The 16176-nt window shown below is 40.3% G+C and overlaps 1 protein-coding gene and 1 long non-coding RNA gene across 5 annotated transcripts in view; one reads left to right on the top strand and one right to left on the bottom strand.

Annotated features, from left to right (window-relative positions):
- Positions 1–289: 289 nt before the first annotated feature.
- USPL1 (ubiquitin specific peptidase like 1) lies at positions 290–15562 on the top strand. 4 transcript variants are annotated; one of them, XM_072032642.1, is made up of 9 exons: positions 291–430; positions 4142–4309; positions 4878–5006; positions 5532–6186; positions 8222–8308; positions 8721–8850; positions 10120–10245; positions 10494–10654; positions 12293–15562. In XM_072032642.1, the coding sequence occupies exons 2-9, from the start codon at positions 4214–4216 to the stop codon at positions 14173–14175; spliced, it is 3267 nt and encodes a 1088-aa protein (XP_071888743.1). In that variant the 5' UTR covers positions 291–430; positions 4142–4213; the 3' UTR covers positions 14176–15562. The 4 variants fall into 4 exon arrangements, with proteins under 4 accessions (XP_071888745.1, XP_071888743.1, XP_071888744.1 ...); XM_072032644.1 differs by lacking the exon at positions 4142–4309 and having other exon boundaries at positions 290–430; XM_072032643.1 differs by having other exon boundaries at positions 369–4238.
- Positions 8317–16176, bottom strand: part of LOC140001331 (uncharacterized) — a 9512-nt gene continuing 1652 nt past the window's right edge. Inside the window, exon 2 of the long non-coding RNA XR_011806464.1 lies at positions 8317–9817. This is a non-coding gene — a long non-coding RNA (uncharacterized lncRNA). The remainder of the gene's footprint in view (positions 9818–16176) is intronic.

Below are 16176 nucleotides of genomic sequence, written 5' to 3'. Positions count from 1 at the left end.
CCAAATGCTTTTTTTTTTTTTTTTTTTCTTTTCAAACCCTGACCGAGGGGTTTGCATGGATGCATCACGCACCCAGCCATCCCAGCCTCGTCTCCCACACACCCAACCTCCACGGCCGGCCAGGAGAAGCCCTCTCTCGGCCACCTCAGCGAGCTGAGCCCTTCGCCACCAAGGGAAAAGAGGAGGAGGAGGAGAAAGAAGGAGGAGGAGGAGACGCCTCAGCCCCCCTCGCCCCCCCAGCCCGCAGCGCGCAGGCTCCCGACATGGCGGCGGGGAGGCGCCGGAAGCTGCGCGGCTGAGGCGGGCGGCGTGAGGCGGCAGGAACCCGATGGAGGACTGCCCCAACCCGCCTAGGGCAGCCCGCTGAGGGGGCTCGGGGAGCCCGGGGAAGCGAAAGAAGCGAGGGGAGACGCCGAGAGCCCTTTATCGGGTGAGTAGTGCGGCGTCCAGCCCTGTCCCGGCTCGGCTGGGCTGTGCGGGAGGTGGCGGTGGAGCGGGCGCGGTGCTGAATGCCGACTGAGTATTTCTCGTCAGTAGCCGTGGGTTTATGGTGTGTGTGCCCTCAGGGAGCGCTGGCTGGAAGCACTGCCGGGGAAAAGCCCCCTCAGGGTGAGGGACCGGTGTGTCTACGCACGCACGTGCCCCATGTGCTCCTTGCCTGTGCTCTGACCATTAACCGTGTGTTCTTCCCTCTGCAGCCGTGCCGTAGTGTGGAGCACACTGGATGTGGACTAAAAACTAAGGAGGTTGTTTAACCGTAGCTTTATCTGAAGCACCTGGATGCCTCTTAGTGTCGAAGGGCAGCAGCCAGCTCCAGCTGGAGCCCTGACCCCCCTGGCCCCCAGGCTGGGGCTCTGCCTGCACCAAGCCCCTTCCTGAGACCTTGCATCTCTTACTGGCATAAACTGCACCAGTTCAGGCTCTATTTTTGACACCTAACTCTCCTTTTTTTCACAAGTGCTCGATGACATGGCAATAAAATGCTTAATCCTTGTCCCCTTGTTATACACGCATCCAAGCATTTACCTCAGGACATTTCAGAGAGGTCCAGATCCCTTAGGACAGCAATCACATTGCAAGCTGCTTTACTCTCCAACATCACTGTTTTTATCTTTAGTTTGTTGTTTAGTTTCAGATTTAAAAAAAAAAAAAAAGACATGTAAAGAACACATGTATAACACAGGGAATATAAACTTGCATGACTTTTTTTCCTCAGACCTTAGTTTGTTTCTTTCCATCCTTTCCCATCAATATTCCCTTGATGAAGGAATGAAGATTTTTGAGGTGATTTACAAGGGCTTCCTTCTTAGTGTCCCTTTCACCTTTAGGCAGAAAGATTTTCTCTTCACTGAAATGTGATCACTGTTCTGACACCTGCAGCTTGTAGATGATTTTTGTTTTTACTGTGCCACAAGGCATAGCTCCTCTTATCAACAAGCCAAGGTCCCTTTTAGTGTAGAAGTCCTTGACACTTTCCATGTTTTCTGTCTTCTTCCCTCCAGAGCTCATCAGACCTTCTCATAGGCCGATTTAACTGATTAAAAATAGCAGAAAAAGCTGCTGTGTTTTACTGAGCTTCCTGCTGTTTTGTGTGTTCAGTTAGCTCGTGGAAAGCCCAGTGAGGATGTGAGCTGCCAGGGATGGTGTGGGAGTGGGAAAGAGGAGGAAAGAGAGGAAAAACATCCCTATCATGCAGCAGTGAGCCGTTAGATCAACTTAGCTACCCAGGGAACCGTAAGCAGCCCAATAATTATACCAGGTCTGCAGCACATTTTGCATTATGTTTTTTAAATAAGAAAAGTAGTGTAAATGTTTTAAAGCATGACCCAGTAAGCTTGAAAGCACACTTCTATCTGTAATGCAGATATTACACATTACTACAACGGGTTGTGTCAGTCCTTCATCCAGCAGGCTTTTGGGTGGCAATTTTTCATGGCAGCTGCAGATCTGATGTGCAGGTTTTGTACTTTGTGCAGCGGCTGCTAGTAGCTTGCTGTAACTTTACATGTGCTGATGTACAGGCACACCCCATGGACCCATTCTGTGCATCTTGGGCTGGCAGATCGATTTTATTCACTGGTGGTTGATGTATGAAAAAAAAAATGACGATTTTGTTAATGTTTATTACATTCAGAAGGGCAATAAATGCACTGTAGCGCTACTGCTGGGTGATTCATAGAATCACAGAATCATTAAGGTTGGAAAAGACCTTCAAGATCATCTGGTCCAACCATCCCCCTACTACCCATGTCACCCAAGGAGGCACCGTACATCTCAAAACAGTATTTAAGCTTTAAAAAAGAAGAGCAGAAGTAACAACATACAGAGCACGTCAAGATGATTTGTGTTTATGTGGTGAGAAATTGCTTAGGGTTCCAGTCATGTCATCTACATATTTTGTTTATTTTAGAGGCCTGACACTGCTTCAGGCCAAGGAGTTGTATAAAAGCCCTCTGGAAAAAGTTAGAGACGTTTTCCTATTAGCTATAGTTTGGAGCATGAAGTTGCTGTGTGTCTTAGTAGGACTGATACCTGTGCAACTTCATTAATTGTGTAAAAAAACGAAGTCCTAGCTAGACAAGGAGTAATAGGTGAGGCACAGTGTCATCATGCCATTGCTGCCATGTCAGAAGTTGGAGAGCTTGGCTTTTCTTTGTAGTCTAATACACTTACATACTTTTAGCTAATCTATTAAGTTTTACCTTGAGTGAGCTTGGGACCATGTTGCTTGTACATTTTCACCCTACTTTGAAAACTAAACATAATCTCTAAGGCACACATGGTTTGATACTTTCTCACCTTTTGTTGAAGCCATTAGTTTTATAAGTCAGTTTATACTGTGCTGCAGCCTGGTTAATTCTGAAAAGTGCTGCTGAGCACCTCGAAATTGTCAGCAGGATACACCAGCATCTTGTTTTGACCCTCTCAAGTGGTCATAGGGGATTGATTGGAAAAGAGTTGTTACATTCTACAGGCTGCACTTCTTAAAATTTATTAATACTGTTGATTTTTAGCAATCTGTCCAGTTCTGTAGGGTCTCCTTTGCCCGGTATTAGGGATGATTTTGGTTGAACTGGTATTCGTGCAGGTCTCCAAGAATGCCTTTTCTCAAAAGGAACTGCAATCTGAGTTCTGTAGGGTAAAGAAGTGTTGAAGGGGCATCATGCTGTGGGGAAGGTTGTTGGTCAGTGGAAGTAATGAACAAGAAACAGTCATGGCTCAAAGGAAGATATTAACCTTGATGACTTCGCTATTCAATTTGCCGTAACGTCCTTCTGAATCAGAAATGTATATATATATTCTATTTATTTTTCCCTTTGAAGTCAGCAGGAACAGAAGAATCGGTTCCTGGAGGTTTAAATTCCTTTTCTGGCTGGTTCAAGATGTAGTTAGCTTCAGTGCCAGCGAAGGAATGGGTTTACAAGGGCTTAAGGAGCTGCTTTCTGATGCGTCTAGCTTGTTTTTACTGAACTCTTCCACCATAAGTGTGTGTGTGTGTGACATGTGAGAAAGGCAAAATTTGGCCCTGAATTCCAGAAATCATACGAAATTCACTCTGTGATGTTATTTGTAAAATATGCAATAGATTTATGTAGCAATGATACTGCAGAAGAACTTTAGTTTGCTAGGATGTCTATAACATCATTAAAATAACAGAACAGGATAAACTTTTTATAGTTTATTATGCATTAAAGTCACGGTTTTGAAAGCCGCTGAAGTGTTTTTTGGGCTTTTAGGTTTGTTTTATTCCTCTGTCTATAACAGAGTGAGAGCTCATTGTAGCCATTTTTAAAGAAATTCCTTAATTCTGAGGGTTAGATACAGTAAGTTGAGATGCCTGGGCAAGATGTCTACATTTCTGCAAAGTATAGTGCACTTGGAAAATAAATGAGACCTTGAGGGTGCAAAGAATAGATAAGTTTGTAAATTCAGGGCCTAAAGCTGTTAAATCTGGTGTGTGACTTAAATTAAAGTTTTGAGTTCAATATGCGCTAGAAAATAAGTATTTTCCATTGAGAAAATACTTTTCTGAATTCATTCTCACAGGTAATATGGGCTGCGTTATTGCTGGTATATTTTTTTTTCTCCAAAATTTAACTGAATTTTTCTTTAATTGTTGTATTCGCTTCTTATTTTTCAGGAGTCTTTGAAAAAATCCTTAGTGGTCATGACATTGTTACAAGTGACATAAATTAGCCAGTGGCTCAGAGTGATGGATACCCAGAAGACTACAAATGGTTTGCAAGTGATTGGAGAAGGGACTGGTATAGGGAAATCGACACTCCACATGGTGGGGTATTTGGGAAAAGTCAGTTGAAACTTATTTTACATGTGTGCAAAGTTCATATTTTTCTCTGCTTTGAGAGATTTTTAATTGGTCTTAATTTTACAAAAAAGACAAAATAAATCTCCACATTATTTTCCACGGAAATCTATAACAATGGCGAAAGATTATTATAACCAGATCTATGTCTATGAACGTAATATGAGCACTACTTTTATGACTGTGCATTCCTATGAGAACTTATTCATAGTTCAAAGATCTGAGCTTGTGTTCCCTGGCAATAAGTGTCCTTTGGTTTAGCATAACTAGAATGAAATGTTGCAAAATTGTGTTGTTAAAGATGCCTTGCTAAATATTTGAATGCTTAAGTAAAAAGATAAATTCACAAAGATCATTCTACCCTATGAATATGTATCTTATAAATAAGGACAAAACCTAATCTAGTTGAGTTTTTTATACTCTGTTGGGTGTTACGTGCTTAGAAGTTACACATTGCTTTTCTATCTTGGTATGGATGTATGTCTTAACTTGGGATAATATATAAAGAGCAAGTTTTTCAGCTATTTTTTTTATTTTTTTTATTTTTTTTTAGAGCTGTAATTCTGTGGAGATAAGTTCGTCTGAATATTGTCCAGTCTGCAAAGCCAAGGGCGAGATCCAAACTTTACGCACTTACCGCATCAATTTTCAAGAGTCCATTTTTCTTTGTGAGAATCCTCAGGTATTACACTGATCACCAGTTCTGTTGGCTTGTGTTGAGGCCTTTGCCATAAGGCTTTACACCTTCAGAGATGGGGATTTGACTGCGTTCTCCCAGTTGCAGAACAGCCACGTTTGTCAGACCCTAACACCATGTGGTCTAGTGCATTGGGCTGAACTGAAAGATACCTTGGTGCCAAATTTGTACCCTGAAGGAATGGACTTTGCAGAGTGAGAGAAGAGGGCTCTCCTTAGCAGAATTAGGGTGTCCTTCTGGGGCTGGAAGTGGAGAGTTTGGATTTTATTGGAAAAGCAACGTTGATTGTTACTACTGATAGATATAATTCACAATTGCTTATAAGATAGTAGTTGGATGAAATTCTCTGTCTGCCTTACGTATGTTGAATTTACGTACTGATTTCATTAAAATATCACTTCACACAAGTCCTACATTCCATTCTGAGAATATGGTTTGTACGTTTTTTTAGCTCTTGTTCACCTGAAATTGCATTGTAGATCTCATTCTAACTTTCTTCCTTCCCTTTAGTGTATCTACCCACTTGGTTATAAACCGTTTAACAGCATCATTATTTCTGCCGATTCAGAAAATCACCAAGTTCCATCTACTGATAAGAAAAGGAAATTGTGTGATATCAGTGACTTTTCTCCCGTTGAATCAAAACCGAAACGAGGCAGGACTAATAATGTGGTAAATGTTGAGCAGCCTGTTAATACGGACCCTGTTGTCAAAAACTGTGCGAACGGCTTACCTATCCCCAAGTTAAGTGCACATGATGTGTTACAAAATGACCAGCAAAATCCTAGCAATGGGGAGTCCTTCAAGCAGAATGTGGGTTTTGAAACAACCCCCAACACCGACAGCCATCAAGAAAATCTGCCTAAGACTCCTAGTCCCAGAAAACAACTCTTGCCAAATTCTGAACACTGCACGACAACGACTGAAATGTCGCTCAGAAGTGATAAAGGTTCCACGAATAACACGGATTTATGTCTGCAGTGGAGAAACAGACATAATCTTTGTTGGTTGGATTGTGTTTTGTCAGCGTTGGTACACTTAAAGACATTAAAATGTGCTCTGGCAGAAGAATGTGATGATGAAAAATGTTTACTCCAGAGACTCTTAACAAAATATAATCAAGCAACTGTGCTTCTGAATACCTGTAAAAGGAGTAAATTAAAAGGTGAGTAAATGCAGCTGCTGTTTTTTCATATGCAAACTGATCTGGTCTAAAGTATATATTTGGAATTTAGTACAGTGCACTTAAATAGGCCTCCTTTCTATTTCAAGATCATAGAAGAATGAGATCCAGCTCAGTACCATGAATTTGCAGAGTTGCGTGCTTTATCTAGCAGATTCCCAGTGACCTCTGCAATTGCTTAGCTTGGGGTAAAGGTGCCCTCTTTGAAAGCAGACATCAAATACTAAGTATCCATGACAATTTTCATGATAACAAGTAGAGAATTTGTGAATTAAATGGTTGAGCCACACTTTTTATCCTTCCCCTTATGTTGGTTAACTATTGCAATGCTGTTTAAGTCTTTATCTTCATTTTGGATCATTTTGGTTGTGGATTAACCTGGTTTATGTTGTCTGGAAAGTTTTAGTAAATACTCACATGTGCAGCTTAACAGATTCAAGGGCTGTAACCTCCAAGCACAGAGGCCACGATGAGCAGCTGAGGGCAACCTCTTATGCAGCACAGCTGGAATTAGAGGAGGATGTGTCACTGTAATCTATTAGGATGGCCTTTGATCATTTTCTGTACTGTCAATCCAGTTTGAGGCTCTTACATTAAGATTTATTTTTCCTAGTCCGTTTGATTGGACCCATTGGAGTCGCAAGTCTGAACTTCTAAGAGATCAGCCTTTAGAGAATTACTACAGATCTTTGGCTAGCCAGTACCGTTTATAAATTGTTTTCAGTAGGCATTCCAGCAAAAATGTATGCTGGAATATATAGACTGTAGTCCTAAAACAGCATTGACAACTTAAAGAATATCGTATGTTTCCTGGAAAGGACAGTGGGCATATCAAAAAAAGGTTTAATCCACCGTGTGGCAGAGAAAAAAGTACTTTGAAGAGGCAGAAAAAAAATCCAAAGAAATCCTGTAGTAGTTCATATTTGCTATTTACCAGAAAGGTTGATTTTTAGGTTTTCAGATGTTACCTGGAAGCCCTCTGCTGTCACACCACCTGAGAGATTTTTCCTTCCCCTCTGACGTGCTGCTGCTGTGTTTGCAAAGGAGCTCTGGTGTGGAAGAGCCCTTTGTGGGGATGTTAGCTTGCTTGCCTTAGGAAGGACGCTGTGATATGGTGGTGTTTGAGACAGCTTAAACCTTTTATTTTCCAGGAATTGCTGCAAAACAGGTTAGTTTATTTGGGCACCAGTGGAGAGGGGATTGGAAGAAAAGTGTTATTATGGAGAATAGGTGTTGTACTGATTTTGCCCTTCTATCTAATTTTTCAGTATCTTTTACACATGGCTGTTTTCTGAAACAATCAAAAACACTAGAGCTGCAAGAAACTGTTTTTACCTTTTTATATACACATAAAATTTATAAGAAATGGTTCCCACAACTATTCTAAATCCTTTAATTTGTGCAAGTCATGATCCCGATTGTGTAGTGGAAGTTATGTTCTTGTTTGTGCTAATAGTGTGTACGTGCGTAAGTATTGTAACTTGTAAATTTAAAATACATACAAATATAGATATACACATTTTAAAATATTTCAAAATTCAAAAATTTTGAAAAGGCTGCCTTAGGAACGTAGTATTTAACATTTAAATGCTTTATTACAAATTGTATGATGTCATTCCAAAGCACATAAGCAAATTTTTGTGCTTTTGATCTTTAGGTTTTAAAATCTACTCTTAATCTCCAAACCTCTAGGGTTTGTAATGTTTGGCTGCATTAATCTGACATGTCTTTACCATCTAGCTATCAGTATGCACTCTTAGCCATAATTTAAGTCAGGTTGAGTTGTTTTGGGTTAGCAGACTGCAGTAAGACATATAACTTTTGTAAATTCTTCTCTAATTTTCAAATCAATTAATACCAAGCGCTGTCTATTTTTACCAACAGTTTTAGGCAGTTTTTGATCAATATGAAAGGTATCTGTTTGTGGAGAAGGAGTGCATGTTAGGGGTACTCATGTGTGAAAGGGTAGAGGTGTTGCACATAAATACATGAAAGCATATGTGTTTTTTTTCCATAGATGTTCTTCCAAAAGCGGAATTACATCTCAATGAAATCAGAAACAGAATTTTTACTCAGCTTCAGCCTCTGCTTAAATGTGGATTGGGTAAGTAGTCAGTGCAGCAGCTCAGTATTTATTTTTGAAAAACTTTACACGTAAAGCCTGTTAGCATGTCAGCACATAAAAATATGTATGTACATACACGTGCAAGACAGCTTGCAAATACATTTTGCAATTTGTGACACACATAATTTACTGTGTGATTAGCTGATTTGTTATTTACTGCTTGTGAAGTTTAGAGGGTGTATTTGTATCTTTGTAACTGTGCTACATTCATGAAACTGTCTTTGAGAACAACCTGGTAACATGGATCAATGCCTTTGCTCGTGAGCATTACAAGTACAGCCTTAGAGGGATTCCTTAAATTAGAATCACAGCAGTAAGCTTATCTTCCTTCTTGAAGTACTGTTTTCTGATTTCAAACTCAGTGGCTCTTTTTTCTGCCCTGTCTTTCAAGGTGAGGAAGAAAGTCCACTGTTTGCACTCCCTCTGCTCTTAAGACAGGATCAACAAGCTGAGAACCTATTTTTGCATTCATTTTCATGGAAGTTTGAATGCATGCGTTGTGGCTACAAACACCAGGACCGGTGAGGTTTATAAATATACAGCTTCTGTGTAACTGTTGTACCGTACTTTTTAAAATCTGCATGTATTAGGTGATTTTTCTTCACATCTCCAGGTTATGAACAGCTTCAGCTTGTTGGTGATGTTTTATGTGATTCTTTAGGCTATCATTTGCAACTGGTTTAATTGTATTATGTCTTAGGAAAACGAGTTAATTAATTAATTATTAATTAAGAAAGAAATATTAGGTAACTGCAAGGCCCTGGCCATGCTCACTCTCATCATTTGCTGATGGTGTACGGATTGTTGCTGTTCTAAAGAATGTGTGCCTGGCACACGTTTGCTGTTGAAGGGTTTCTGTAACGTTCGCTTGGATGACAAAGTGGATTACAAAAGAATCAGAGATTTGCTTACATAATATGTTTTAAAATACTATTACAAGGAAGTAATTTCTTGAGAATTGATTTAATTCGGGTGGCTGCAGGTGCCAGCTAGTCATTTAGGCTCCTTGTAAGAGACAACAGAAGAGAAGAGGCACCTTCAGAAGACAGCTCATTTTACTTGAAAAACACCTGTTTCTCTCCATTATCTAAAGTTTATACAATAGGCTTTTAGATCTACAAATGTGAAGGGACTAATTATATCAGTTAGACAGCCAGCTAATGTGTAGTCCTGGTTAATAAGATGTGTTCAAGAGCTTTTGTTACATACTGTGGTTTTTAAAAACTTGAAAAATCTGGGGTAGGATGAATGTAGAGGAATTCCTTCCTGTGGCTAATGAATGAAGAAGCTACCTTACTTCGTATCCCATACGTTGTGTTTCCATACAGTATAACCTCTATGTAATCTTTGCTCTGAATGTACTGTCCTTTGAAAATAACTCCTTGTTTCACATGTATTGTGAGGTAGTTTGTTACCGCTTCCTTCTCTCCTTGAAGCTCTGTATTAGCTAGTAAATTATGCAGATCCTGGTGGAAGCTCTGTCTTGCGCTGAAAAGGAAGCAGAGATAACATGCTAAGGGACAAAGAGCAAATAATGCACAACTGAAGGTCGCGGAGCTGCTGAGAACAAACGGGGACTGATGGTGTTTGGCAGAACTGAATCCAGCGCTCGCTTGGATGCGATGCAGTCACAGTGGAATTCACACAAATGGCATGCATATGAATAGAATTTGTCTTTGTCACAACATTTTTCTGACTTTTTTCCCCTTGTAAAGTACGTATAGTCATTGTTTTCTGATCAGCAAGTCATCTTTCTTTTTTTTTTCTTTTGTGTGTGTGTGTGTTTCCAGATGTAGGAAAACACTAACAACATTCACAAATATAATCCCCGATTGGCATCCACTTAATGCTGTTCACGTTGCTCCCTGTAATAATTGCAGTGACAGATCTCAGAGAAGACGGATGATTTTGGAAAAGTAAGTTTGAATATGTGAACTTGAAAATAAAATAAAATTCTGAGACCTCATTTACTGAACATAGTGTTGCTTTCAAAAACAAACAGTTACCTTAGGCTTACAGATATGCAGAACTTTAAACTCTGATAAATACTTAAATACAGAAAACACAAGTAGTGTTTAATAAGGATGAACGCTGTAATTTTCTATGAGGGATTTTTGTCACTATTTTGTTGTAATAAACTGTTTCTTTATTGTCTCCTTATTAGAATACCCTCAATATTAATGATACATTTTGTGGAAGGCTTGCCACATAACAACCTGAGGAATTACTCATTTCAGTTTGAAAAAGATTTCTACGAAATAACATCTGTTATTCAGTATCAAACAAATAAGAAGCATTTCATAACCTGGGCTTTGAATCCTGATGGTAAGAACCACAAATTCTGGTATCATACTTTGAGTTCCACATTCAATAGTGGTTTATTGAATAATCTCAACTGTCCCTATCCAATAACAAGGATTTCTTTGTATCCTAAACCTAAACTTCATGTTAGGATTTTGTGAATACCTGTAGAAACTTTGTTAGTCAGGGTGAAGGTTTCACTTTGGTTTAACTGACTTGTTCAGCAGGGTTCTGTCCTCACTGGCAGAAATTACTTGGGTAGAGTCTTTTCCTTTCATAACTTTGTAAAAGTTAAAAAAAATACTGTGTAAGCACGGTATACTGATCCTCGTGCTTGTGCAGAGGAAGTGAGGTGCTGTCTTATGAAGTGTTCTGACAGTATGAAGATCGTTTACTGCCCGAGTTTAAGAAGAAATAGAGGAAACAGCTGGGAAGCACCTGGTTATGAATATCCTATACATCGTGTATATGCTCTGTAAATCTATTTGTTAATTTTTAAAGCTATAAAATATTTGCTCACGACCTGTGAATAATTTGCAGGTGACGAGGCAGATTCCTAAAATGAGCAGTTTCTCTTAAGCCCCCCCTGCTTCCCACGCAGGCAATGAAAAGTTCTACTGAGAAACTTAATTTGAGAGGTAGTTCTTCTCTCAGGCGTGTGCAGGTATTTTCAGTCAAGATGTCAACATCGTTAGCACAGACAAAAAAACTTAGCTTTGTGTTTTGGTTGACCTACACTGACCTGTAATAATATTGCTGCAAATTCTGCTCGTGGGTGATCTTTTCGCAGTGGAAACCTCCTGTTTTTCTTCTGATGCAATAAAGAATTGTGGTGGTTTTACCGTACTGGGCAGCTAAACCCCACAACCGCTCTCTCACTCCCCCTCCTTTAGATGAGGAGGGGGAGAAGTAAAGCAAAGAACAACTCACAGGTTGAGATAAGGATAGTTTAATTAAAGGGAAATAATTATAATAATTAAATAAAGACTACCATGAACTAACAATTTAACTAAGGGGAAATAAAAAGGGAAAGGGGAAAGGGAGGGGAAAAAAGGAAAATAAAAAGAAGGGAGGAAAACAAACAAACAAAATAAATGAAGGCTATATGGAAGTGCAGAGGAAAGAAATTACTCTCTACTTCCCACAAATGAGCGATGATTGACCACGTCCTTGAAGCAAGGCCTCAACGCACGCAGCCGGTGTTCGAGAGGAGGACCGACGTCTTCCAAACGAGAGCCCACCCCTCCCCTCTTCTTCCTGTTTCCACCTTTTATTGCTGAGTGTGACATCACATGGTATGGAATATCCCTTTGATTGGTTTAGGCCAGCTGCCCTAGTGATGTTTCTCTCCTCACCTTTTGCCCACCCCCTAAGAGGGTTAGAGAAAGGCCTAATACTGTGCCACTGCTGCTCAGCAGCAGACACAACACTGGTGTGATAACACTGCTGTTCCGGCTACAACTGCAGAGTACGGCACTGTATGGGCTGCTGCTGGGAAAGTTAACATTCCAGCCAGACCCAATACAAGAATGGAGAAAAAAAAGATTATTTTCTGCCTGTCAGGGGAATGGGTTAATAAAAATGTTTGACAAGTGTCAGAGGATAGTGACTTCAATTTTAAAAGTCTCTGAGCCTTTACAGTGGTTGCTATTTATTTTTCAGGAACTTGGCTTGAATGCGATGATTTAAAGGGTCCATACTGCAGGAGACATAAAAGATTTGAAGTTCCTCCAGGAGAGATTCATATTGTTATCTGGGAGAAGAAAACATCCCGTGTGTCAGAACAGAATTTCGAGGCTCAGAGGAAAAACATTGAAGATTCGCCTCTTAATAATGCACAGTCAAGTTCCTCAGTGTTGCATTGTGGTTTTGATAACGCCGTAGACAAAGTACCTGCAGAACATCACAAAGAGGCTTCTGTGAGAATTCCAGATAAGAAACCACAGCAGGTAGCTGAGGTTGAAACTCATCACGGCTTAGAAAATCTGGCACACGATGATCTTGTAACGCTGATGCTTGAAGAGCTTCAGGTTGACTCAGAGTGTAAATCACTGTCGAACGGACAGATGGTGGGGAATAACCTTGTTGAAATGGGCACGCTGGAACAGCAGGAGTCAGCTCTTTCACCTAACACTCCGTGTGAGATTGCTGCAACTGATCTAGCTGTGAACAACGTGTGCACGCTACCTGAAAGTTCCAGCATTTGCTTACCCCTACAAGAGTCGAACCCAGCAAATATCATCCCTCCTGTGCCCCAAAATCACAACCCCGACCCGCCTGATTCATCACTTGCTCAGAGCACAGATGACAGAGCTAATTTACTTAACAGAGAACGTGGTTTAAATTCAGAACTAGAGATAAACCATAAAATGCCACCAGTAGGGAATATTGGGCAAAAATCACCTGACCTGAAAGATGCAGGCAAAACCGTAGTTCATTCTAAGGTTGCAAATTCTTCTGCTGATAATAATTCCTTTCAGCCTTCGCACAAAGACCAAAAAAGAGGATTTGTTGGAAGCTGGGTAAAAAAAATGTTAAGCAAGAATACTTCTTTTATGCCTTCAAGTGCCTCAGCTCCAAAGACTGAGAGAAGTTGCAAAACTCCCTCAGTGCAAAAATTAAATGAGATGCCGTTGCCAGTTAAAAGAGCGAGTAACTTTGGGGGATTTCAGGGCAGAGGCGTGAACAAAGCAACTGAGGCCCCAAAGTCATCACTTCCTCGGAGCAATGGTACTAATTTTTTATCAAATTTCAGAAGGTTTTCTCAAGGCACTTGTCTTCCTGCAAAAAATCGTGCTGCTCTTGAAGGCCCAGCTTGGAATAAGTCGGGAAATATGCTGAGTACCTCTGGTAAAACAACTCAATTCCATTCACCGAGCCATAATGCTGGGAAGGTGGAAGAGTCGGATAGTGACAAAACAAGAAAGCTTCGCCTCAAACTGCTAAAAAAACTTAATGCTAAGAAAAAGAAGTTGGCTTCGCTGGATAGACTGGCAGTGGAGCAGATGAAACGTGGAAAACCCATAAGTGGGGATGTGAGCACCCCGTCACAGGCAGAACCTCACAGTGACAGCGAGTTGCTGCAGAGCTTCTTGAGGGAACTGCAGGATCAGATCGATGCTGCAGATAATCCTTCTGAATTCAGTGTGACCTCAGGGTGCTCTAGCCATAATAACGATGAAATACTGGCGGAATTGCTGTCCCCCACTTCCACTGTTGCTTCCTCAGAGGTTCCGAGAGGTGAGGATGAGTGCATGTACATGGAAATGGTGGACAGCAGCGGCCCAGCAGTGCTGCCTGCGGAGGAGACCGCTGGGTCACAAGCAGCAGTGACAAGCGAGGACCACAATTATTACAGTCCTGTGAAGGACAGTAACTACGAACTCCATGCCGTGAGCAAACCCGGTGTGAAAAAGCTCGCTTTTGAAAGCCCTCCCAGGGAAGAAGATATCCTTGAGGATCTGTTCTCCATTTCAGCACCAAGCTCGACGGCTGGTGACATAGATTTACCTCATTTTGATGAAACTCTGTTTGAAACCTGGTAATTACTTGGTTTCTCGGTTCTAGGTTTTTTCCACATGATGTATATTTTGAAACAAATCACTATTAAGTTATATTTTCTAACTAGTTTAGTTGTACGCCGGCTGTACTTGAACTATTTGAGTTTTTGTTTTGTAAAATTTTATTGTAGTATACAAGCAAGGTTTTAATGTTTTATTTTTCCAAAAAAAACAGTTGTTTTAGCTGTCAAATGTAATTATGTTTTTAATTAAAGCTCCAACGAGTATTAATTTTTGCTTTTTAATACAGAAAACTTACCCATATTTTATTGAGTTTGAAAAATAACTTCAGTATCCTCGATGATACCTAGGCAGTACTGATCTATTTGTCCGGATTACCCAACACCTGATATCTTTTTGTCTAACATTTAAAAAAAAATAATTGCACGGAGAAACAAACCTTCTGTAATAAGAGATGTTTGCGTCCTTTGGCACAATTTTCAACACTAAACTCAGAGGTGGTGTTCTGTTAGGAACTCTTCTCAGAGTTACTGTCCTATAAGCTCTCCTTTTCTTGGATCCAAGGAAGGACTGATACAAAATAGTAGTTCTATTTAAAGTTATGGCACATGCTGACCTTTTATCCTAGGTATCCAAAATATAATTTGTCAGAATATTCTTCTGAACTAGCTCAATTTTTTAGGTAAAATGAGTAAGATTTGGGCCGGAGTTTGCCGTGCTAAGAAAGGATACCAAATGTAACTTTTATTTATGCATTGCTGCAAAAAACAGTAATGAAGATTTCTGAGAATAGAAGTGAACTGTAAGTTAGCACCCGTTACTGTCGTCTTTAGAAGTTTTTTTGTGGCAAGAGCAGCGTAGCTGTGTCTGTGTGCGAGAGAACGCCAAGGAGAGATCAGGTTGATTGGAAGAAGGCAAAATTGCACTGAGTAGGCAGAGGGAAGAACACACACACACGGTGGTGTGTCTGGATCTGCTTATGGCTGTCATTTTGCTAGGTGGGAGTCTTTGGAAATCGTAGACACAGAGCTGAGGGTATTACATGCTAAATTAGATTACCTCTACATTTTTCTTGTACTTGGAAATACCGAGGATTAAACCCCAAATTCAAGTCTTCCATCTTACTCTCCAAATAGACCTCTTTGAACATCACTGTCAATACAGGGTTAGGCTACAGATAGAAATGCTCCTTGATAGTATGAACCAGGTTCAAAAAGTGATTGTAAAACTGCCAGTGACACTGAACGCACCTCGACAAGCTATTTCGGTTGTGATTCCAGGCATTTAAGACAATGAATGTTTTCATTCTTGAAATAGCATTATTTGTAAAGAATGGGAGCTCCTCTGCGTTTTAGATGTTGTAACTGATACATTACAATAAAAAATAAATCCACGGGTTCTGAATGTGAAATGCCAGTGTACTGGTGGTGAAATGCTTGTCTATTCCCTTATTAAAAAATAATGAATTGTTGACCCAAACCAGAGTTCGACTTAGTATATAAAAACGGTGCCTCTGCATGACTTGGGGGGGGTAATAGGATTTTCCTGGGGAGTTTTTCACACAGAGGTTTCCCTAAGCTTTACTGCTGCTGATCCTGTGCAGGTGAGAATCACATTCAGCTCTTGATCAAATGAAAATTCCTGGGCCAAAGGAAGAGTTTGGAATTTGGTGGCTACTGAAATTTTTGTTTCAGACTATTTCTAAAATGCTGGGTGGATGATCAGCTTTTCATTTGCCATAAAATAAAAAGTTTTCTGTTGATTACAAGTCTGCCAGGTGGGCATATAACAAATACGATTAACACTGTTTTGGAGATTTATCAATGCTAAGGGTACATTTCTAAAAGTCTGATGGCTTTGTGCACTTGAAGGGATTATCATTTACACGTTTCTTTACCTCTTGCATCACCTACTTGTTATTTTGTGTCTTCTGATTTGGGAAAGGCACGATCGTGGCACTTAACCTACTTACAAGTTCTGAGTTCAGAGTCAGCTCTACAGTGAAGGTAAGCCTGATTCTGACCT

This window comes from Anas platyrhynchos, chromosome 1, assembly GCF_047663525.1.
Source record: "Anas platyrhynchos isolate ZD024472 breed Pekin duck chromosome 1, IASCAAS_PekinDuck_T2T, whole genome shotgun sequence".
In the NCBI taxonomy this organism is placed as follows: domain Eukaryota; kingdom Metazoa; phylum Chordata; class Aves; order Anseriformes; family Anatidae; genus Anas; species Anas platyrhynchos.
This window is presented reverse-complemented; position numbering and strand designations above follow the sequence as displayed.

What these genes read in the sequence shown, in the direction of transcription:
- USPL1 (XM_072032642.1), top strand. Translation starts at nt 4,214, where the DNA reads ATGGATACCCAGAAGACTACAAATGGTTTGCAAGTGATTGGAGAAGGG. An exon ending in TGGTGGGGTATTTGGGAAAA is followed by an intron (nt 4,310 to 4,877) that starts GTCAGTTGAAAC and finishes ATTTTTTTTTAG; the next exon opens with AGCTGTAATTCTGTGGAGAT. An exon ending in AGACGGATGATTTTGGAAAA is followed by an intron (nt 10,246 to 10,493) that starts GTAAGTTTGAAT and finishes TCTCCTTATTAG; the next exon opens with AATACCCTCAATATTAATGA.